Source organism: Hippocampus bargibanti, linkage group LG03 (assembly GCF_051943395.1).
Source record: "Hippocampus bargibanti isolate YZ-2025 linkage group LG03, ASM5194339v1, whole genome shotgun sequence".
NCBI classification, from domain to species: Eukaryota; Metazoa; Chordata; class Actinopteri; order Syngnathiformes; family Syngnathidae; genus Hippocampus; species Hippocampus bargibanti.
This window is the reverse complement of record NC_142736.1, coordinates 3,554,150-3,579,695: the sequence shown is the minus strand read 5'-3', so window position 1 is coordinate 3,579,695 and position 25,546 is coordinate 3,554,150. Positions and strand designations below refer to the sequence as shown.

The 25,546-nt window shown below is 37.3% G+C and overlaps 1 protein-coding gene across 1 annotated transcript in view; it reads right to left on the bottom strand.

Annotated features, from left to right (window-relative positions):
• Positions 1 to 1,967: 1,967 nt before the first annotated feature.
• gpc5a (glypican 5a) overlaps positions 1,968 to 25,546 on the bottom strand; it is a 122,140-nt gene continuing 98,561 nt past the window's right edge. Inside the window, exon 9 of the mRNA XM_088991527.1 lies at positions 1,968 to 4,398. Coding sequence (XP_088847653.1) covers positions 4,259 to 4,398 — 140 coding nt within the window. The 3' untranslated portion in view covers positions 1,968 to 4,258. The remainder of the gene's footprint in view (positions 4,399 to 25,546) is intronic.

The following is a 25,546-nucleotide window of genomic DNA, read 5'->3' as shown; positions in this document are numbered from 1 at the left end:
GACCTATCACGTGGCTTTAACCGATGACTGGGGGCAGGGAATAGGGGACAAAAAAATTCTGTGGCCATTTTCTTTTTGGGGGAATGGCTTTATTCTCTCTCTCTGTCTGTATCCTCCCCCTCCCCCCACTGCTGCGTTCTTGACCAATCATGTGGCTTTAACCGAAGACTGGGGGCGGGTAATAGAGGACAAAAACAAGCCGGGTGCCATTTTCTTGTTAGGAGAACGGGCTTGTTCGCGAACGACACATCACTCATTGTGGCAGCTTAGTGTGTATCCCGAAATAAAGTTTGTATGCCAAGGTAAAATGTTCATAAATTTAACGTTCGAAAGCCTAAAAGTTTGTAAGCCAAGGGGTTCGTAAACCGAGGTATCGGTGTATTTGAAAGTTTAGAGCAGCAAATCAATCGACTGTTTTCACGCCCACAACGGCGCACCCGCAAAAAATTCTGAAAGTCAGTTTAATCTGCCCCCAGTCGAGTTTACATTTAGCTTGTAGTCGACGTGCACATTCCACCATGACGTCGCTGATCCACTGCTGAAAAGGACGCTTTGATCCTCTCCTCTTGCATCTAGAACTGCTTCACGTCACAAAGAGGGTACAGAAAGTGCTGAAGACTGAATGACTCTATGTGTTGTCATATTATTTCTTATTTTGTTTTTTACTTTATGTTACTTATGGGTTGAGTGAACGCTGGCGCGTGTGGCTGCCGCTGCTCACCCGCAGAAAAAAAATATCCTGTGACTGTAAAGTGACCTTGAGAGTTTTGGATTGGATTGGATATGCCTTTATTAGTCTCACAGTGGAGAAATTTACATTTCACAGCAGCAAAGTGATCAAAGGAATGAAAGTAAGTAAGGAATTGAAAGGCGCTTATAAATCAAATGTATTATTATTATTATTATTATTATTATTATATTATTATTATTATTATAAATAAATAAAATAAGCATAATACATTATTTTTCCTCGTGTTCTTGCTACAAATGGCCGCCAAACATCAACAGGAATCGTTGAAGCATCTTTAATATTCAGCATTAAAAAAATGTTAATGTATTATTTTAGGATATAGCGGATAATATATACAAAACATTTCCACATATCAAACTTGATTTTTTTTACATGGCAAAACCAGTGTTGTAAGTTTCATATTTCCCAGTAGAACCTGGGCTCTCGATGAGAAATTAACAAATGAACAAATTAATTGTTGTCATTATAAAAAATAAAGAAAAATGTTATAAAAATAAATTAGCATGTAGTCTCAGATGTTAGTAAAATGTCTTACAGTGTTTTGATTTGGTAATGTGGACCGTGTGTTATATGCATTGTAAAACCTAGCCGCAGATCCCAAACAGTGTTTGTTAATAATTCACCCTATTTAAAAAAGACGTAGAGGGTCAAACTGAAAAAACGGGTGCGTTATATTTATCGCTTTTCTTCGGGATACTCCCCAAAAAATATTACAGAACAATTTTTGTTTTCCAAGAAAAAAAGTTGTATTATTAATATTATTATTTTATTATTATTATTATTATTATGTAAATTGTATATATATATACAGTAAAGTCTCGTTATATCGATATCGGATATATCGATAGTCCCGGTTATATCGATATTTTTTCGGACTCCCTTGAATATCGATATAACGAGACTTTACTGTATATATATATATATATATATATGACAAAAATAGAATTAATATTATGACCATGTTTATGAGGCTGGCATATTCCGAATTGGTGACAATGATATATATACTGTGTTTGTGTATATTTATACTGTGTATATATATATACATATATATATATATATATACTGTGTATATATATATATATATATATGTATATATATCAAATAGAATTAATATTATGACCATGTTTATGAGGCTGGCATATTCCGAATTGGTGACAATGATATATATACTGTGTTTGTGTATATATATATATATATATATTTTATATATATATATATATATATACAAAATCTGAGAAGCACTTGGCTGAATTTAGTAGCAATAGTGTCCAAAATGTGGTTTCGGTGGCGATGTTAACATCTATACAGTGTGTTCTTTATATCGCTAAAACAAGAGCCATTAAAATGTTAAATATGTTTTTTTCCCTTTGGACGCTAATATTGCTGCGTGTTTTCTGCCATATTGTTATTGTATCACATATTCCCTCAAGCGTTGACCCGACACGCGTGGCATTTGTGAAACAAATCATTTTCCATTTCCGCTGAGGTAAAAAAAAAATCCCCGGCAGCTCCCAATCTACATAGCGAATATTTGTACGTCGAGTCAGGTAACGGCTTGTAGAGATTGGATTCTTCTTTTTTCCACAGTCTGAAAGGTGGTGGAAATTAATTACGGGCACTATCATGTCCACACACTTAAACATTTAAATATAAATATTAAAGTGATTGCAAAAAAAAAAGTTTTTAAATGAGTACAGTGATACATTGACTTACGAACTAAATTGGTTCCCAGACAGAGTGTGTAAGGCGAAAAGTGTGTATCCCAAAAAATAATTTCCCATAGGAAACCATTAAAATGAGAACAATCCGTTCCCAAGTCCCCATAAAACATGATTTTGTACGAAATAATTCGTAAAACTACACAAAATATACCTCATTTTATGTATAATAAATGTGCAATGTTATTATAATTAAAGGACAACCGACGTCACTTTTTTGTTTTATAACTGATAGAAAAACGTTTTGTAGCATCTAAAATACCCATATTTATATGATATTTTTAGTCAAGTGCAAAACACCAATAAAAATGACCTAAAGTGTCCAAAATCTGCAAAAAATTGAGCTGCGAATTGGGCATTTTCAGAAAGTCCCGCCCCCAGTTCGTGACGTCACGCCAAGACGTCTTGCATTGCTGGAGAATCAAAACAATGGCTTCAGATTCGGAGAATATGCTTTCTTGTTACACATCCAGTTATGAATATGATTCAAATAGTTCTGAAGAGGAAAGCATACATGTCTGCAATCAATTAAAGAATTTATTTGTGCCATTCTGAGGCAACATTGGGGGGAAATCTCTCATCCAAAAAAAGAGGCACAAAATGGCGACCTCCTGTGACCACCTCCGTTACCACAGGCTGATAATTTCCTTATATGGCGCTTGGACGCCCTCTTCTGGCCTGTCGGCTTTTGGGTGCAACACGAGGTCCCCAGACCAAACAAGTACAGTAAAATACATTGACGTGATGGAAGGACACTTTTTTTCGGTCAGGGGGCGGTCCTTTCATGACGTCACGTACGGACTTGTCACCGACTCAAAACAAGACTTCCTGAATATTCAGCGCGAGTCTTAAAACGTAAAATAAAGCTCTATGCGGTGGCATCTTTGTAAAATACGCTCAGTAGAAGTCATTTGAAGCCATTTTACAAATTATGGACACAACTTGTCCGGAGACGTCGGTTGTCCTTTAAAGAAATAAACTGTACAGTGTAATAAAGTCGTTTTATTGACCTTTGTGATGGTCGTTTATGGCTTGTTGGAACGGAGTCAGCATTAATGACTTGTTGATGAGGAACGTAGCCTTCTTCTTTCACCATCTTGAGGAATGATTCCTTGTAGCTTCTTTCTCTGCGATCATTTTACCTTGTTCCTCATCAATTGTGTTCTGTTTAGCTGGGTTGATAGCTTTTTGCATCAAGTGTACAGATGGCTTGTGCGGGTTATTTGTGGAGCCTGATTGATGGGTATTTTAACCTTGCAGTCTACACTCTGCCTTTGAACTATCAAAGTTGAGTCCAAATTTCAGTTTTCTATCCATTTTCTCGCTCTCTCTCTGTCGTCTGCCTGTCTCTTTAATGTTTAAACCACCTCCCCTCACCGCTGCCTTCTTGACCAATCACGTGGCTTGAACCGAAGACTGGGGACGGGGAACAGAGGACAAAAATTAAGTCGGCTGCCATTTTCTTGTTAGGAGAACGGGCTCGTTCGCGAACGACACATCACTCATTGTGGCGCTCTGTGTGTATCCCGAAAAATAGTTTGTATACCAAGGTAAGATTTTCACAAATTTAACGTTCGGAAACTAAACAGCTCGTAAGCCAAGAGGTTCGTAAACCGAGGTATTACTGTCCTTGGTAATAAAGATGATTGTGATCTGGTCTTATCTGAAGAGGTAAAGTCTTCCGGTGTGTCCCGCACGGTGCGAAAACGGTGCATGTTAAAGCACCAAATTTCCTCATTTGATAAATTAGTTGAAAACAGAGTTTTGGGCTCGAGCGCCGCAACCGTTACAGTGTCAGGAGCAGATGTATCCAAGGCATCGTCATGGCGACGATGGATCCGGTCGTTCTGATGCTACTGGATGGAACCTTCACTTCCTCGATTGGTGGGTTATGATGATTGTGACGACTTGACACATCTGGATTCACTGGAATAGGAGCAGAAATGAAATTATTTTAAAGGACAACCGACACCATTTTTTTGTTTCCTAACTGACACACAATTGACGAGGAACAAGGTAAAATGATCGCAGAGAACGCACCTACAAGGGATCATTCATCGAGATGGTGAAAGAAGAAGCCTACGTTCCTCATTGAGTGTTTAATGCTGATGAAACCGACCACTCCATTCCATCAGGCCCTCAACAACCATCACAAAGGTAATTAAAATGACTTTATTATATAGTACAGTTTATTTCTTTTATTATAATACCATAGTACATTTATTATATATAAAATATATAACATATAACATATATAACATACATAACATATAACACAAAATATACCTTATATTTTGTGTAGTTTTAAGGCTTAGAAAATTAGAAAAGTATGTTTTATGGGGACCTGGGAACGGATTATTCTCATTTTAATGGTTTCCTATAGGAAATTATTTTTGGGATACACACTTTTCGCCTTACACACGGTCTGGGAACCAATTAAGTTTGTAATGCCAAGGTCTCACCGTACTATATCCGACCATCTCTCATAAGTTTTAATTTTTCTTCTCGTCGTTTCACTTTTGAGTTGGAGCACACTTCAATATGTCTCCTCGATGGCAATTCAAAACAAAGGTAAGAGTGATGCAAGTTGACATACAGATGTTCCTCTACTTACGAACATTCAAGTTACGAGCAATGGTACACATGAACATTTTTGTAGTAACAAATGTAGTATTCTCTCCAGTTGTACATATCTTTAGAGACCATATATTTTATTGAATGTTTATTTTTCAGTACAAACCAATACATGTTACTTACACACGCCTTACAAGTGTGAAAAGTGTGAATATTCATATATATATATATATATATATATATATATATATATATATATATATATATATATATATATATATATATATATATATATACAGTAAAGTCTCGTTATATCGATATTCAAGGGGGTCCGAAAAAATATCGATATAACCGGGACTATCGATATATCAGACCCTGTTTGCATGTAATTTTCTCCGTGCGTGCATAGAATTAGTATCGATATAACCGGGACTATCGATATATCCGATATCGATATAACGAGACTTTACTGTATATATATATATATATATATATACATATGAATAATCACACTTTTCGCCTCACACACAATTTCTGGGAACCAATTAAGTTCGTAAACTGAGGTTACTACCGTACTACTGAGTTACTACGTACAACTGAGGATAAGCTGAGCTTACTCATGGTTTTGTTTGCTACTTTGGACATTTTTGTTCTGATGATTTCAGATGTTTTTCCTGCCGTTTTAAGACTACATAAACATTCAAGGTAGACTAAGAAACATTATACTCTTCTTTCATCAGAAAAAAATGAGTTAATTCCTAAATTATATGGATCTGGAGTTATATGAGCATGAAATGGGGGCAGCCAGTGTACTGGATTAATGTGGCAGAAGTCATACTGTAACATTGACCCTCACGGGAGGAACTTTTCATGGCTTTAAGTATTTCTTTTCTCTCCTTCTACACAGTTAGTGTGATATTGATCCTTTGTGGTCTAAGTCCTCAGGTTATTGATTTGGCTTCAGTTTGTCAGCCTCTCTTTCTGACCTATGTCTCTCTTTTCAGACTGAGCCTCATTGTCCAAGCAACCTTTTCAATCATCCTAACCACTCGGCGTCTCCGGGTTGAACGCGGTTGCTTTCCAACAAGCATGGAAAGTCAATGTCCAAAAAGTAACACGAAATGAAATCGCAAAGTGTCAGGCTTTGTCATCAACGTAGAAGTGAAGATTGAATGGCAAGCTTATCTTGGCATACAAACTATTTTTCGGCATACATACGTTCGCGAACGAGCCCGTTCTCCTAACAAGAAAATGGCAGCCAGCTCGTTTTGGTCTTCTATTCCCCGCCCCCAGTCGTCGGAAAAAAGCCACGTGATTGGTCAAGAATGCAGCAGTGAGGGTGGGTGGGTGGGGCGGGGGGGGGGGGGGTTCCAGACAGAGAGAGAGTGAAGCCATTCTCCAAAAAGGAAAATGGCATCCAACTTTTTTTTGTCCTTTTTTTGGCTTAAACATTAAAGAGACAGGCGGACGACAGAGAGTGAGAAAATGGATAGAAAACAGTGAAATTCGGACTCAGACAGATTGTGGACTGCAAGGTTAAAATTCCCATCAATCAGGATCCACAAACAACCCGCACAAGCCAAAAATTCCCATCAATCAGGCTCCACAAACAACCCGCACAAAACATCTGTACGCTTGATGCAAAATGATATCAACCCAGCTAAACAGAACACAATTGATGAGGAACAAGGTAAAATTATCACAGAGAAAGCACCTACAAGGGATGATTGATCAAGATGGTGAAAGAAGAAGACTACGTTCCTCATCAAGTGTTTAATGCTGATGAAACCGGTTAGTTCATTCCATCGTCATCAACGACCATCACAAAGGTCAATAAAACGACTTTATTATACAGTACAGTGTATTTCTTTAATTACAATACCATATCACATTTATGATACATAAAATAAGGTATATTTTGTGTAGTTTTAAGGCTTATAAAATGAGAAAATTATGTTTTATGAGGACCTGGGAACGGATTATTCTCATTCTAATGGTTTCCTAAGAGAAATAATTTTTTGAGATACACACTATTCGCCTTACACACCCTGTCTGGGAACCAATTAAGTTCGTAAGCCAAGGTATCACTGTAATTTCCACATGATCAGACTGCCTCTGCCGGAAAATTAAGCCCTCAATAAACCCTCAACGCTGAGACAAATCTTTTTTTTTTTTTTTTTTTTTTCCGTCTGTGCTGAACAATGAAAGTTGGAAAGATTACACGGGCGTGATTAAGAAGAGGCTCCAAAAAGCAAACAATTCACTTTGCTAATCCTCTGCGTGTGTGCGTGTGTGTTTGGGAAGTTGTGTTTGTTTGTGTGAAGTGGATCCCGAAAGCCTCCTTTGCACCAACTTTCCCCGAGACACCTATTTGTAGAAACATTGATGGGTTTATCTTACTCCAACACTGCGAGTATTCTTTACAAAAGAAATGGATGCGCTTTGTGAAGAAAAAAAAAAACACATTGCAGGGGTTTCTCAAAAACTACAACGATCGCTTTAGCAACACAAAATTCCGACTTATTTCAAACCGATAAACACTTTAAGGCCAAAATGAGTGCAACCAAAAGGTAGGCTGCCAAATAAAAAACAAAGTCATGTAGTTTATTCAATACATTGTAAAAATGAAAATTGGAAAGAGGAAGAATTGTAAAGTAATCAGTGTCGTCGCAGGGAGTAGTCCTCTGCTCCAACCAATGTGAGAGCAGGGACCTATCATAGCAGAGTCTCAATTTCCAAAATGGGGAAATGACGCGACTGCAAATGCTGCGTTTGTTTAAACTAAATACAAAAATAAATACCATAAAAATAAAGAAAAACGAATCAACTAATAAATAAAGAAACAAATAAATACAATTTAAAATACAATAAATTAAAAAAATAAATACATAATTAAATGCAGTTTAAAATAAATGAAATACATTAAATAAATACATGAATAAGTAAACGAATAAGTGAATAAATAAATGAATAAATTAATAAATAAATACACGAATACATGAATAAATAAATGAATAAACGAATAAATAAATGAATAAAAAAATGAATAAATAAATAAATGCGGATGAGATTAAATGGGGCAATGAGGCCAGTCGTAGACCCCATACTCAGGCAGGACAATAGAAGCAATCAGTCAGGACAATGCAAGTAATCAGTGGAGACGCAGGGAGTAGTCCTCTGCTCCCCCAAACCTGAGAGCAGGGACCTATCATTGCAGAGTCTGGCAGTGCCACGTCTGGACAGTAGGGATATATATATATATATATATATATATATACAGAGCCAAAACTACCAGCAAGAAAATTAGTTTGCTGACGAAGCCTCTTGGATAAAAATCGAAACGTCCGACACCTTCAAAGAAGTACAGATGACTGCTGAAGAAACCTTCTCATCGATGGATCACTCCTGTACGACTGAGAGCTTACACAGAAGACAAAAAAAAAAACAACAAAAAAAAAGCTCCAAGGTTGGAATGGATGGACACTCCGAGGCAGACCGATGTGTAGAAAAACAAGATCAGCTCTACTCTTTTATCTGAGGCTCGCTAAATTGTAGCGCGGATAAAGAAATACGGTTTGTAGTCACATCACAATTACGGCAGACTGACCGCGAACATGCCATTTGTGTTCAGTGGTTTGTGTGAAAGGGTCAATACAAAACTGGGCTTGTGAATTGACAACTTTTGGCCTCTTTGACGGTGCGATGAATCATCTTTAATCCGTATTAACTCATTCCCTGCCATTCACAAATGTATTTTATTTATTGACGCTTTGTTGTGGAAGTAAAATCAAAGGGGATCTCGTCTTTTCTTTCTGTATTTACAATGCAGTCCAAATATAGTGATTTATATAGTGCTTTAACAACAGTTTAATCTGTAACAAAGTGCTTAACATGGGCAAGTATCATTGGGAAATCATACACAGGAAATAAAGCAGTCACAAAGATAGTAGAAAGCACCAGGGAGTGAAAACAAGATTTTGAAACTTTGAAGCTTGTACTAGTCGAGCCTGTGTCAATGATTTTAATTCATTTGTTTTGTGAATTGTTTATTTAGTTCTCTTAGTTTATCAGTTGTTGTATTTGAATTTATTTTTATTCATTGATTGTAATTTTAGTTGTATTTATTTATTTATTTATATATTTATTTATTTATTTCAAATGTATTTCGTTAATAGTCTGTTTGTGTATTTTTATTTATGTTTATTACTGGATTGTATTTGTTATTTGTATTTATTCGTTCATTTATGTATTTATTTATTTAATTGATTTTAAAATGTATTTACTTATTGGTTTAGTCGTTTATTAGTGTATTTATTTTGATTAATTCATTTATTTAATTTATGTATTTATTTATTTAATTGATTTTAAAATGTATTTACTTATTAGGTTATTTGTGTATTTAGTTGGATTCATTCATTTATTTAATGTATTTTATTTTCAAATGTTTTTATTGGTTCATTTTTATTCATTTATTGTATTTTGTACTTGGATTTATTTATTAATTTAATGTATTTAATTAATCTTAAAATGTATTTATTTATTTATTTATTTATTTATTTATTCGTTTATTCACGTATTTATTTATTTAATTGATTTTAAAATGTATTTACTTATTAGTTTAGTCGTTTATTAGTGTATTTATTTTGATTAATTCATTTATTTAATTTATGTATTTATTTATTTAATTGATTTTAAAATGTATTTACTTATTAGGTTATTTGTGTATTTAGTTGGATTCATTCATTTATTTAATGTATTTTATTTTCAAATGTTTTTATTGGTTCATTTTTATTCATTTATTGTATTTTGTACTTGGATTTATTTATTAATTTAATGTATTTAATTAATCTTAAAATGTATTTATTTATTTATTTATTTATTTATTCGTTTATTCACGTATTTATTTATTTAATTGATTTTAAAATGTATTTACTTATTAGTTTAGTCGTTTATTAGTGTATTTATTTTGATTAATTCATTTATTTAATTTATGTATTTATTTATTTAATTGATTTTAAAATGTATTTACTTATTAGGTTATTTGTGTATTTAGTTGGATTCATTCATTTATTTAATGTATTTTATTTTCAAATGTTTTTATTGGTTCATTTTTATTCATTTATTGTATTTTGTACTTGGATTTATTTATTAATTTAATGTATTTAATTAATCTTAAAATGTATTTATTTATTTATTTATTTATTCGTTTATTCACGTATTTATTTATTTAATTGATTTTAAAATGTATTTACTTATTAGTTTAGTCGTTTATTAGTGTATTTATTTTGATTAATTCATTTATTTAATTTATGTATTTATTTATTTAATTGATTTTAAAATGTATTTACTTATTAGGTTATTTGTGTATTTAGTTGGATTCATTCATTTATTTAATGTATTTTATTTTCAAATGTTTTTATTGGTTCATTTTTATTCATTTATTGTATTTTGTACTTGGATTTATTTATTAATTTAATGTATTTAATTAATCTTAAAATGTATTTATTTATTTATTTATTTATTCGTTTATTCACGTATTTATTTATTTAATTGATTTTAAAATGTATTTACTTATTAGTTTAGTCGTTTATTAGTGTATTTATTTTGATTAATTCATTTATTTAATTTATGTATTTATTTATTTAATTGATTTTAAAATGTATTTACTTATTAGGTTATTTGTGTATTTAGTTGGATTCATTCATTTATTTAATGTATTTTATTTTCAAATGTTTTTATTGGTTCATTTTTATTCATTTATTGTATTTTGTACTTGGATTTATTTATTAATTTAATGTATTTAATTAATCTTAAAATGCATTTATTTATTTATTTATTTATTTATTTATTTATTTATTCGTTTATTCACGTATTTATTTATTTATCCGTTTATTCATTTATTTATTTAATGTATTTCATTTATTTTAAACTGCATTTATTTATGTACACACGAATACACACACACACATGCACGCACACACATACATGCACACGCACGCATGATGGTTGTTAAACATATTCCGGATTCAATTTAATTAGATCTCCATGAAGGTCCACTGGGTGTATATTTCCCAACAAACCAGCTAATCACTTTTCATAAATCCCAAACCACGATTGGCATAACCAAACAGATGCGGCAGCCAAACAAAATAAGTGCAAACAAGAAAGACAAGTGGCTATTTCGAAGCCAGTCGATTTCTCCTTCATCTGTTTTGTTTACCCGAGCTAACACGATGAACTGAGAAGAGATGCTTAATAGTACAAAAAACCACCCGAGACCACTCGGAGGGATATCGTGAGCGCACCCAGAACGTTTGAGCTAGCAACGGCATGCCACTTTCATTACATTTTGAACTTCACAGACGACAGAATAAACAAACTGTTTATCTCCACCCCTAAAATCCGATCAATTGGCGGTGTGTCATTGATTTGCCAGTGAATCTTTTTTTTACCCCTCCCGTTTCAATTTTGACTCCGTGGAGAAATGTCACAGCGGATTTTTGTTTTCTCTCCATGCGCCGCATATTTATTTATATTTATATACCGGATTGACGTGAGCCTCGCCTGACTTTGTGACGCATAAAAGCTAGCAACCACTCATTTGATTGACAATGAGGTTAAAATCGCAGTGAAAGAAAATAGATGCTTTGAAAGGGGAGTAAAAAAAGCTATGTTCATAAAACAGCAAAACCTTTTACTAAATCACCATGGTGGGGTGAAGTTCAATGACTCCAAAAGTTTAATTTCTCCACTGTGAGACTAATAAAGGCAAATCCAATCCAATCCAAAGATAAATAAAACGACTTTATTATACAGTACATTTTATTGCTTTAATTACAATACAATAGCACATTTATTATACAGAAAAGAAGGCATATTTTGTATAGTTTTAAGGCTTATTTATTAGAAAATTATATTTTATGGAGACCTGGGAACAGATTATTCTCATTTCATTGGTTTCTTATGGGAAATAAATGTTTGGAAGACGAACTTTTCGCCTTACACATACTTTCTGGGAACCAATTAAGTTCGTAAGATGAGATATCACAGTTTTAATATTTATTCAAACCAGCGGCGTCTTTCCATCGTACGTCCTCGACGGCGGATCCATCCCCATTGTGGGACTATTAACTCATTCACTGCCAGACGATGTGCAAAAATGTGTCCACTACAGTGCCAGGGTTTTTGTCATTGTCAATCCAATTCCAGGACCCACAGAATATTGAGTTTTAGGACTACAGAGAGGGTTTTGTTTTGCGGGTGTCCAAAAAATATGTTTGTTTTTGTGAATTCAACTCTGCCAGACGTGCTAAAATGTGTCCACTCCAGTGCCAGGGTTTTTGTCATTGTCAATCCAATTCCAGGACCAACAGATTATTGAGTTTTAGGACTACATAAACATTCAATAAAGCGTTAAAAACCTTAGACTCTCTTCATTTATCACACAAAAAAAAGAGTTAATTCCTAAATTATACGGATCAGGAGTTATATAAGCTTGAAATGAGGGCGGCTGTACAAAATACAATGCAATACATACAAATTGGTTTGATGGAACAAAGCGCTAACATGGGAAAAAGGGATATACTGCCCGCTTGTGGAAAGAAAAAAAAAACATTGCCAGAGTCCATGGCCAGCGCTTTATCGGCACCCTAGCACAAGAAATGAGTTCAATTCAAACACTTTTGGAGAAAATACACCAAAGGAAGTATGATAATCCAAGCATCTAAAGTCACCCAGTGTCGTGATTTGACTATTCCCTATAAACCAATGGCCTTTTGTCTCTTTTAATTTCGCTTCCTGCACCAAAAATCCAGACTCACCCAACCCCTACCCTAAAATCCAACACGCATTCGTCATCTCTCGCTCTGTGCAATTATAGCACAGAGCAGATCAATCGAATCTCATTCAAGGGCGAAGCATGATTCTTAAAACAGCGAGAAAGGCTCCGTGCAGCTCAGCATGGCAGTCGACTGATGAAGTGCTTTGCTTCTATTCTGTAGCCTAGGCCACAGGAGAGGGGGGTCGGGGGGTCGGGGGGTCTGCCTGTCCTGGATCCCATCACCCAAGACCTCTATTACATCCTCCCAGCAGTCAATACTGGGCTCCGAGCGCCAGTCAATCACTCGCAGCCGGCGGAATACAAATCACAATGAAAACGGCGTCGCGCACATGCACATTCACCTGTGGCTAGCGTAGCACCTTTTTACTCACGGGGGAGGCAGTCCAATACGGTGATACCTTGGCTTACGAACTTAATTGGTTCCCAGACAGAGTGTTTAAGGCGAAAAGTGTGTATCCCAAAATATATTTTGCCATAGGAAACCATTAAAATGAGAATAATCCGTTCCCAGGTCCCCATTAAACATCATTTTCTCCGAAATAAGCCTTAAAACTACACACAATATGCCTTATTTTATGTATAATAAATGTGATATGGTATTATAATTAAAGAAATAAGGAATGTAGCCTTCTTCTTTCACCCACCATCTTGAGGAATGATCCCTTGTAGGTGCTTTCTCTGCATTCATTTTACCTTGTTCCTCATCAATTGTGTTCTGTTTAGCTGGGTTGAAAGCTTTTTGCATAAATTTACAGATGGCTTGTGCGGGTTATTTGTGGAGCCTGATTGATGGGATATTTTAACCTTGCAGTCTACACTCTGCCCTTGAACTATCAAAGTTGAAAAGAGTCCAAATTTCACTGTTTTCTATCCATTTTCTCACTCTCTCTCCCTGTTATCTGCCTGTCTCTTTAATGTTTAGCCCCCCCCCCCCCTCATTCACTGCTGCGTTCTTGACCAATCACGTGGCTTTACCCGAAGACTAGGGGCGGGGACAAAAACAATTGGCTGCCATTTTCTTGTTAGGAGAACGGGCTCGTTCGCGAACGACACATCACTCATTTTGGCGCTCCGTGTGTATCCCAAAAAATAGTTCGTATGGTTAAATTTTCATACATTTAATGTTCATAAACCGAAAAGTTTGTAAACCAAGGAGTTTGTAAACCGAGGTATCACGGTAGCTAAAATTGAACCTCCACTTCCGGGTTGAGTGAACGATGGCGCGTGTGGCTACCGCTGCTCACTCACAAAAAAATGTACCCTGTGACTGTAAAGCGACCTTGAGAGCTTTGAAAGGCGCTTAGAAATGACATTTGTGATTATTATTATCATTATTATTATTATTATTATATAAAACATGACAAGACGATTTACCTTTTGTACACTTGCCCCAATTTCAAGCTCATATAACTCTAGACCCATATAATTTAGGAATTAACTCTTTTTTTAATGATGACAGAAGAGAGTCTAAGGATTTTAACGCTGTATTTAATGTTTATGTCGTCCTAAAACTCAATATTCCGCGTGTCACGGAATTCGACTGACAATGACAAAAACCCTGGCACTGGGGTGGACACATTTTTGCATATTGGCTGCCAGTGAATGAGTTAATAAGCAAGTATGACTTTTGAAAAAAAGAGTTATTCCCTGATGTCTGCCAAAAAAATAAAAATAAATAACAAATGGAGAAAAAAAAAAGTTGTGTTAAATGATTCAAAACAAAGTCATTAATATTGTAACAAAGGATTCAAAGAGCGTTACCAAAAGGAGGGAACGTTGTAAATGTTTAATACGTGGCGCCTTTCTCCGCAAAGGCAACAAAAAAAAAATCTGGTCTGATCAAATGGACGCATGCTGTTCGCCTTGAAACCGCCTCACTTCAATTTCACCAATTTCTGTACACCCTCATAAAAGCAAAGAAACCCGTGCGGCGCAAGGTCGTGGTTGCGTTGCGCTACAACCTTCGCTAATCTGCGTCGCTTTGATTATCTAGAAGATGACGTATGAATACGCGCTTGAATAAAGAAGATTACTAGTGCTTAAAAAGGGATTTTTTTTACAACCGTCAATCAAAACGTAGCAGCTGTAGATGATAAAATGAGATTTTATGATTCCTTTTTTTTTCATCAGTTTTCCTTTTATAAATTGACTGGCAGATTGAACAGAAGGTCCCATTTTGCTTGCGCGTGGATCATATGCGCAAAAGGTGCGGGTTGCCGATTGGTGTAAAACACGTTCGAAAAAAGGTGTCAATCAAAAATATATATAAATACGGTGATATATCGGCTGACGAACGCTTTAGTTCACAAACCGTTCGCCTCACGAACAATACGTGTACGAGACTATAGTCTTGACTGGCGAACTAGTTTTTGACGGATGAACACCAAACCACGCTGGTCGAACAGCGCCACGGCGGCTGACGGACTACCCACTTTCGTTGAGTGCAGATGTGGTTTGTTATCGAGTGGAGTACTTTTGGTATTATGGGACCGAAAAAGACCCCACCACAGGCTGGTGTTAAGCCAAAGAGGACACAAAAGAAAATTACGGTCGAGAAGAAGAAGGAGATCATCGAAAAACAAGAACAAGGCGTGCGTTTGAGTGACTTAGCGTCCCACTAGCAATATGCTAAGTCGACCATTGCTACGTGTGGCTAAGAGTGTTCCTGTGTTGTCTAAGCAACGGTCTCAGGCAATAGAAGAGGTTGAAAAACTTCTGTTGATTTGGATTAACGGAAAGCAGCTAGCGGGGGACAGTGCGTGAGAGTATTATCGCTGAGAAAGCACGGCAACTTCACTTGGATATCATCAAGAGGCAACTACATCAACGACCATCACAAAGGTCAATAAAATGACTTTATTATACAGTACAGTTTATTTCTTTAATTACAATCCAATAGCACATTTATTATACATAAAATAAGGCATCTTTTGTATCGTTGTAAGTCTTATTTAGTAGAAAATTATGTTTAATTGGGGACCTGGGAACGGATTATTCTCATTTTTAATGGTGTCCTATGGGAAATTAATGTTTGGAATGTTTCACCTTACACACACTTTCTGGGAACCAATTAAGTTCTTAAAGTATCACTGTATTATTTATTTTTTTGCGCTTATTCAAACCAGCGGCGTCTTTCCATCGTACGCACTCAACGGCAGATCCATCCTCATTGTGGGACTATTAACTCATTCACTGCCAGACAATGTGCAAAAATGTGTCCACTCCATTGCCAGGGTTTTTGTCATTGTCACTTGAAATTCCAGGAGTCACACAATATTGAACCCTACATAAACATTCATTGCAGCGTAACAAACCCTAGCCTCTCTTCTTTCATCAGAAAAAAAAAAGTTTATTTCGAGCTTATATCGACCATCACAAAGGTAAATAAAACGACTTTATTATATAGTGCAGTTTATTTCTTTAATTACAATACAATAGCACATTTATTATACATAAAATATGATATAATATGTGTAGTTTTAAATCTTATTTAGTAGAAAATTATGTTTTATGGGGACCTGGGAACGGATTATTCTCATTTTAATGGTTTGTTATGGGAAATAAATGTTTGCCAGTGTCGCAAATAAAATAAACGACTTTTTGTCCTCGGTTGCGTTGCTAATTAGCACGATCACACCTCACCCCACCCCTGCACAATTTACAAGTTACTCTTGGGAGAAAACACTGTTTTTTTTTCGACACAAAAGTTTCCATATGTGTTGTGATTTATTTCTGATTAACCTTCCATTAATCTTCGGATTAACAACGCTTGGTCTCGGAGCTTTTATTTGCCGTCATGGCGCGGCAACAGGCGTGGCCTAAATTTATCAAACCAGCTGTGGAAACACTTACGGTTGATTAAGTCGCTGATAGCTCTTCGCCATGCGGAAGATGAAGAACTGGCAGAAGCTGCCGGTGAGCCAGAAGGTGCAAAAAAAAAAAAAAAAAGACATTATAGCATGTGGTGAGTACGCGTGACTTGACTTAAAGGACAACCGACGCCTCCGGACAAGTCCATAATTTGTAAAATGGCTTCAAATGACTTCTACTGAGCGAATTTTACAAAGATTCCACAACATATTGCTATATTTTATATTTTGAGACTCGTGCTGAATATTCAGGAAGTCTTGTTTTCGAGTTGATGACGATGTCTGAAGTGACGTCACGGAAGGAACGCCCCTGACCGAGAAAGCGACACAATGCATTTTGGGTACTTTTTTTTGTATTTATGGCGAAATTAGAAGGAAAAAACATAAATAACACGATGGTGAATCGTTGTGTGTTGCACTAAGACTACTATTTGATACTAGTTGACACAAATTCCCAGCAGACAAAGTAGCCCATTTCCAACTGAGCTTGGGCGCCATCTTCTGCATTATATGGGACGCTTCACATCAGTCCAGATGCCTCAAAATGACCTGGAAGGACTTCTTTAATCGATTGCAAACATTTATGCTTTCCTCTTCGGAACTATTTGAATCATATTCATAACTGGACGAGTAACAAGAAAGTATCTTCTCCTAATCTGAATCCATTGTTTTGATTCTCGAGCAAGGCAAGACGTCTTGGCATGATGTCACGAACAAGGGGGCGGGACCTTCTGAAACTGGCCACTTCCTGCTTCATTTTTTTTGCAGATTTTGGACACTAACTCATTTCTTATTGGTGTTTTGCATTTGACTAAAAATATCAGCCTGCGTATTTTGGGTATTTTAGATGCGATAAAACGTTTTTCTAATGCAAGTTAGGAAAGAAAAAAATGGTGTTGGTTGTCCATATACAAGTAACATTCCAAAATGTAGTTTTTTTCATTCACTGCCATTCCGGGATTTATTCGAGAATTGATAAGCATGAAGGTGAACAGTGGCAGCTACATGCGTCAGCGTTCACTCAACCCGGAAGTAAGTCAATAATTCTTAAGCATTTGCTGCACCCTCTTTGTGACATGAAGCAGTTCTAGCTAAAAGAGGGTTGGATCAAAGCATCCTTTTCAGCAGTGGATCAGGGACATCATGGTGGAATGTGCACATCTACTACAAGCTAAACAAAGAAAGCAAACACGCAGCTGTATAAAATATATACCATATATACTATTACATAAAATAGAAATTAGAAAATATAATCAAATAAAAATAAAAATAATATTAAAAACATTAAAAATATAAATCTATAAAAAATAGAATAAACTAAAAATAACAACAAATAAAATGAAAAAATATAAAGCAGAAAATAGAATAAAATAAACAAAAAAATTACAATAAAACAAACAAAAAAAGTTAATAATAATAATAATAATAATAATACTTGTCATGATCTGGTTGGCGACCAACGGGGGGCGCTGTGGCCCCGCCGGCACCTGCACAGGTGCTGGTCGTCCCGATCAGATTGCCGACCAACGGGTAGCGACGTCAGCCCTGCCTACAGCCTCGCAGGTGCTGGTCGTTTTAATCAGTGACACTTAAAAGGACTCCCGGCACGACCATCCGGTGTCGGTTCATTGTTTGCTGCTTGTTTGTTGCATGCTGTGCATGTGTTTGTTTATCCTTGGCGGACTTTTACTTTTGGTCTTCTTTTGCTACTTTGTATTTTTTCCATTCAGATGATTTTGATGTTTTACATTTTGTTCCTGCTGACCTTTATTTTAATACAATTTGTCAAACAACCTCCTGCTCACTCCTGCCTGCTTTTTGGGATCCGCACCCGCCATCACCACCTTGCAAACCGTGACACTACTACTACAAATACTACTAATAATAATAATCATCATCATCATCATCATCATACTACTACTAATAATAATAATAATGACAATACACTTCATCTATAAGCGCCCCTCAAAAAGTGAAGAGCAGCCCGTATCAGTGACCATAAGGACTTTGGTGGCTAACGCTCAAACGGGTTCTCCCAGTAGATGATTAACTTGGCCATCCACTCAGTGGCTTCATCCCCTCAAGGAAGGAAGAAAAAAAAATCCCCTTCAGCTTTCCCCTTTTACGGATTAGGAAAATCCCTTGGATGGACCTCATCAAGGTGAAGAAGGCCGATGACCTTTTTAGGAAATGCCAGCGAAGAGATCAGCAGCGACTCCGCTGAGCGCCAGTCGCCAAAAAGTAAAGTACTTACAGTGATACCTCGGTTGACGAACCCCTTGGCTTACGAACCTTTCGGTTTACGAACGTTACATTTATGAAAAATGTACCTTGGCATACAAACGTTTTTTCGGGATACACACGGAGCGCCACAATGAGTGATGTGTCGTTCACGAACCAGCCCCTTCTCCAAACAAGAAAATGGCAGCCGGCTGTTTTTGACCTCTATTCCCCGCCCCCAGTCTTCAGTTAAAGCCACGTGATTGGTCAAGAACACAGCAGTGAGGGGAGGTGGTTTAAACATTAAAGAGACAGGCAGACGACAGAGAGAGAGTGAGAAAATGAATAGAAAACAGTGAAATTTGGACTTGTTTCAACTTTCATAGGTCAAAGGCAGAGTGTTGACTGCAAGGTTAAAATATCCCATCAATCAAGCAACACAAATAACCCGCACAAGCCATCTGTAAACATGATGCAAAAAGCTATCAACGCAGCTAAACAGAACAGAGTTGATGAGGAACTAGGTAAAATGATGGCAGACAAAGCACCTACAAGGGATCATTCCTCAAAATGGTGAAAGATGAAGGCTACATTCCTCATCAAGTAATTCATGCTGATGAAAGCGGCCACTCCATTCCATCAAGCCATCAGCGACCATCACAAAATAATCAAGGCTTTTGGGTGCACCATATAGATCGGAAAATACGATGTATACAGACGCATGCATAATATGATGTATGCATAATTTTATTATTATTATTATTATTATTATCGATGAGAAGGTTTCTTCAGCCGTCATCTGTACAAAAGTGAAGGCTTCGGACGTTTCGCCTCCTATCCAAGAGGCTTCGTCAGCGAACTAAAGTCTGACTGGTCGTATCGGCCCCATTTATATATCCCTAATGTCCAGACATGGTGGCGCCGGACACAGCTATATACCTTACGAACGACCGTTCGGAACGTATCTCGTTTGTAAGTTGGGGAGCGTTTGTATACACCGTATTTTCCCATCTATAAGGTGCACTCAAAAGCCTTGAATTTCTTCAAACGATTATTATTATTATTGTAAAAATATAGCACTGGAGCAACTTATGAACAAACTCACCTTACGAACGACCGTTCGGAACGTATCTCGTTTGTAAGTTGGGGAGCGTCTGTATACACCGTATTTTCCCATCTATAAGGTGCACTCAAAAGCCTTGATTTTCTTCAAACGATTATTATTATTTACTATTATTATTATTATTATTATTGAAATATAGCACTGGAGCAACTTATGAACAAATTCACCTTACGAACGACTGTTCGGAACGTATCTCATTTGTAAGTTGGGGAGCGTTTGTATACACCGTATTTTCCCATCTATAAGGTGCACTCAAAAGCCTTGATTTTCTTCAAACGATTATTATTATTAATATTATTGAAGTATAGCACCGGAGCAACTTATGAACAAATTCACCTTACGAACGACCGTTCGGAACGTATCTCGTTTGTAAGTTGGGGAGCGTCTGTATACACCGTATTTTCTGATCTATAAGGTGCACCCAAAACCCTGGATTTTCTTCAAATGATCATTGTCATTATCATGATCATTAACATCATTATTATTATTTATCATTATTATTATTATTATTATTATTATAAACTACATACATCTATATAAGGACTAAACTAACATGTACAAATGAGTTAAAATGAAGTAACATAGGATGTTTACGGATGTGTATATGAAAGCGTCCTATCAGTACCTTTCAGGACCTGCGATTACCACATCATGGAATCATAGAATCCCCTTAGTTGACACGACGCCCATGAAATATGTATTAATATAGCCCAGAAGAATTGAGCGCCGGGAAATGAACATGAACAAATGTCCTCTTAGTCAGCAACACGACCGTTTTAGGGGTCCAATCCACGTAACGTCATGAGCCACCGTGACTTGAAAGTGTCATGGCCTCAACCTTGGTTTTCACTTGGCTTGACGATTTGCCCGAGAAGGTGCGAATGTGGCATGAAAGAAGGTACGGGAAGCGGTGCCAATTGATATTTAATTAATAATGTCGGGTCTGACTGGAGGGCTCAGGCTCATCTGCCGCACGTCTCATCCAATATTTATGATTTGCGAGCGGGGATTCTCGCCACATCAGACCTGCCGTACCATACAGAGAAACAATGTTGATTCTGCTGTGGCGTAAAAGTGGACACGTAAAGGTCTGGAGGAACTCTGTAAATCTTCTGTGTAAGCTTTCAGTCGTACAGCAGTGTTCCATCGATGAAAAGGTTTCTTCAGACGTCATCTGTACTTCTATGAAGGTGTCGGACGTTTCGCTCCTCATCCGAAAAGCTTCAGCAGCGAACTAAAATGTTGCTGGTACAGTAGCTTTGGCCCTATATCTGTCAATCGGCAATCCCACAGGCCATTTGGCTCCTTTTCGGTAGCAACATCATCTGTACTTCTTTGAAGGTGATGGACGTTTCGCTCCTCATCCGAAAAGATTCGTCAGCAAACTTAAATAGTGCCGGTCAGGGCCAATTGTGCTTTTTTGTGCTTGTAATGGGCAGCATTTTCACAGCCACGCGTTGTTTAGCGGAAAGGTCGGTGCTGTTGAAGAAAGGAGCGTCAGCGCAGAGTGCCGATGTGGAGCTGCCGCGGCTTGGAATTGAAGCGGATTTACACGGGAAGGGAGATGTGAGACAATCTCTTTTCGTCAATGGATGCTTACAGCTTACCGTTTGCTTTCAACAGTTAGCTTGTAGCAGACGTGCACATTTCTCCATGATCTCTTTGATCCACTGGTGAAAAGGAGGCTTTGACCCTTTCCTCTTTCATCTAGAACTGCTTCATGCAACAAGGAGGGTGCTGAAAGTGCTAAAGATTGAATGAATGTCTGTGTCTTTTGTATTATGTCACACTATTTGTTATTTAGGTTTTTTTGTTGTTTTGATTTCAAGATGATAGATAGCTAGCTAGCAAGATATCAAGTAGATAGTAGATAGATAGCCAGCTAGATAGCCAACTAGATAGCCTCTCAAGGTCACGTTACAGTCACAGGATCAATTTTTCTGTGGGTGAGTAGTGGCAGCCACACGCGTCAGCATTCACTCAACCTGGAATAACTCAAATAGATAGAAAGCTAGCTAGCTAATATATAATCAATAGATAGCTAATAAATAAACAGCTAGCTAGGTAGCCGTATAACTAATAGATAGCCAGTTAGATAGCTAGTGAGCCAGCCAGATGGCTAATAGATAGCAAATAATAATAATGCATTTCATTTATAAGCGGCTTTCAAAACTCTCAAGGTCACGTTACAGTCAAAGGATATGTTTTCTGTGGGTGAGGAGCGGCAGACACACGCACCAGCGTTCACTCAACCCCGAAGTAACTCAAATAGATAGAAAGCTAGCTAGATAATAGATACAGTCATAATAATAATACATTTAATTTATGAGCGCCTTTCAAAACTCTCAAGGTCACGTTACAGTCACAGGATCAGTTTTTCTGTCATGAGCAGTGGCAGCGACACGCGTCAGCGTTCACTCAACCTGGAATAACTCAAATAGAGAGAAAGCTAGCTAGCTAATCAACATCTATATGGATAGCTAGACTGCTAGATATCAAGTAGATAGCAACTAGATAGCCAGCTAGATAGCCAACTAGATAGCTTCTCAAGGTCACGTTACAATCACAGGATCAGTTTTTCCGTGGGTGAGTAGCGGCAGCCACATGCGGCAGTGTTCACTCAACCCAAAAGTACCTCAAATAGGTAGAAAGCTAGCTAGCTAACACCCACTCAATTATCCAACGGCTCGGTGATGAAAAATCACGGCGGTTTGACAATAGATGACAAGTGTGATAATGGACGCCTGCAATGGTCAAGCCCTGGACCGCACATTAAGATTGAGATCGATTGGTCGGCCTCGCGCACAAGGAAAACGCGGCCAGCGATCAATGGTGAGCTAATGCGCGAGTCGGTGTCCAATGGCGTGATCGCTGATCGATAACGATTCATTGGCGGCGATCGCGGAAGGTAATAGGACACTTCATAATGTGCGATTGGTTAATGAACATGGCCGTTTAAAGGACAACCGACACCTCCGGATAGGTTGCTTCCATAATTTGTCAAATCACTTCAAATGACGTCTACATTTGACAAAGATTCCATGGCATATAGCTATATTTTACATTTTTAGCTGGGTTGATAGCTTTTTGCATCAATCGTACCGATGGCTTGTGCGGGTAGTTTGTGGAGCGTGATTGATGGGATATTTTAACCTTGCAGTCTACACTTTGCCTTTTAACTTGAAACTCTCTCACTGTCGTCTGCCTGTCTCTTTAATGTTTAAACACCCCCACCCCCACTGCTGCGTTCTTGACCAATCACATGGCTTTAACCGAAGACTGGGCGGGGAATAGAGGACAAAAACAATCGGCTGCCATTTTGTTGCGAGAAGAACGGGCACGTTCGCAAACGACGCATCACTCATTGGGGCAGCTCCGGATAGTTCATATGCCAAGGTAAAGTTCGTATGTCAAGGTAAAATGTTCATAAATGTAACGTTCGTGGACCGAAAAGTTCGTAAGCCAAGGTATCACTGTATTTGAATAATAATCCTAACTGGATGAGTAAAAAGAAAACATCTCCGAATCTGAACTCTCCGAAGCCATTGTTTTGATTCTGGAGCAGGGCAGTTTGTGAAGGAGTATCCTGGCGTGACGTCACAAACAAGGGGGCGGGATCTTCTGAAACTCGCCATTTCGGGGGTCATTTTGAAGTAGTTTTGGGACACGTTAACTCATTTTTATTGGTGTTTTGCATTTATATAAAAATAACATACTGCGTGTTTTGGGTATTTTAGATGCTATAAAATGTTTTTCTGGTGTCAGTTAGCAAACATAAAAATGGTGTCTGTTGTCTTTTAAGGCTGAAGGTTAGCGGAGAACATGCGTGTGAGTAGATTCCGCCTTTTTGCGGAAGCCTGATGGAAGAGTAGCGTTCGGGGTCTGCCGTGGTCGGCGAGGCACATAAGCAGAGTGACCTTGAAGGCCCGAGGGTGAAGACTGAGTGACATTTTCAGAGGAGAGAACACCTGCCTGTCATGTGTCACTGCCATGACAGGTGCTTTCCAAAGCAGTCGGGTCATTTTAAGAAAAACATCTTTATAAAAAAAATCCCAGTGGATATTTTTCACCTAAAAAGTCCCTTCAGCCAAATTCTCAGAATCAATTAACTGCTTGTGTTATAATCGAGTAAATATTGATTGAAAGTGACAGATGGATGGTAAGTCTTCTCGAAGGATTTATCCCCCAAGACCAGGGGGAAGAGAAATCAGAGCCAATAATTCGTTCCAAATGATTTTAAAACACTCACAGATTACTTTGATTGATGATTGAAAGGCAAGTGCGGGATATGTACATGTAGCTAAAATTCATCGGAAATAAATCAGATGATGAGGAAGGTCAAGTTTGCAATGGTAGACTTCTTTCTTGCTACTTATCTATCCATCTAGCTATCTACCGAGCTATCCACCGAGCTATCTACATACCTCTCTATCTACCTCCCTACGTACCTACCCACCTACGTATCCATCCATCCTTCCAACCATCCACCCACACACCCACCTACCTAACCACTTACATACCTACCTACCTATCTAGATAGCAACTTATCTATCTAGCTAACTATCTAGCTAACTATAGCGAGCTAGCTACTTATCTACTGTATCTAGCAAGCTCGCTACTTATCTATCTATCTAGCTGGCTACTGCACTTATCTGTTTCTCTATCTAGAGGTACAGTGATACCTCGGTTTACGAACCCCTTGGCTTACGAACTTTTCGGTTTACGAATGTTAAATTTATGAACATTTTACCTTGGTATATGAACTATTTTTCGGGATACACATGGAACGAGAATACTCATGGAAATGAGTGATGTGTCGTTCGCGAACGAGCCCGTTCGAACAAGAAAATGGCAGCCGACTGTTTTTGTCCTCTATTCCCCGCCTCCAGTCTTCGGTTAAAGCCATGTGATTGGTCAAGAACGCAGCAGCGAGGGGGCGGGGGGGCATACGACAGAGAGAGAGAGAAAATGGATAGAAAACAGTGAAATTTGGACTCGATTTAACTTTGATAGTTCAAAGGCAGAGTGTTGACTGCAAGGTTAACATTCCCATCAATCAGGCTCCACAAATAACGCGCACAAGCCATATGTACACTTGATGCAAAAAGCTATCAATCCAGCTAAACAGAACAAACACAATTGATGAGGAACTAGGTAAAATGATGGCACAGAAAGCACCTACAAGGGATCATTCCTCTACGTTCCTCATCAAGTGTTTAATGCTGATCAAACCGGCCACTCCATTCCATCAAGCCATCAACAACCATCACAAAGGTCAATAAAACGACTTTATTATACGATACAGTTTATTTCTTTAATTATAATACCATAGCACAATTGTTATACATAAAATAAGATATATTTTGTGGAGTTTTAAGGCTTAGAAAATTAGACAGTAGAAAATTATGATTTATGGGAACGGATTATTTTCATTTAAATGGTTTCCTA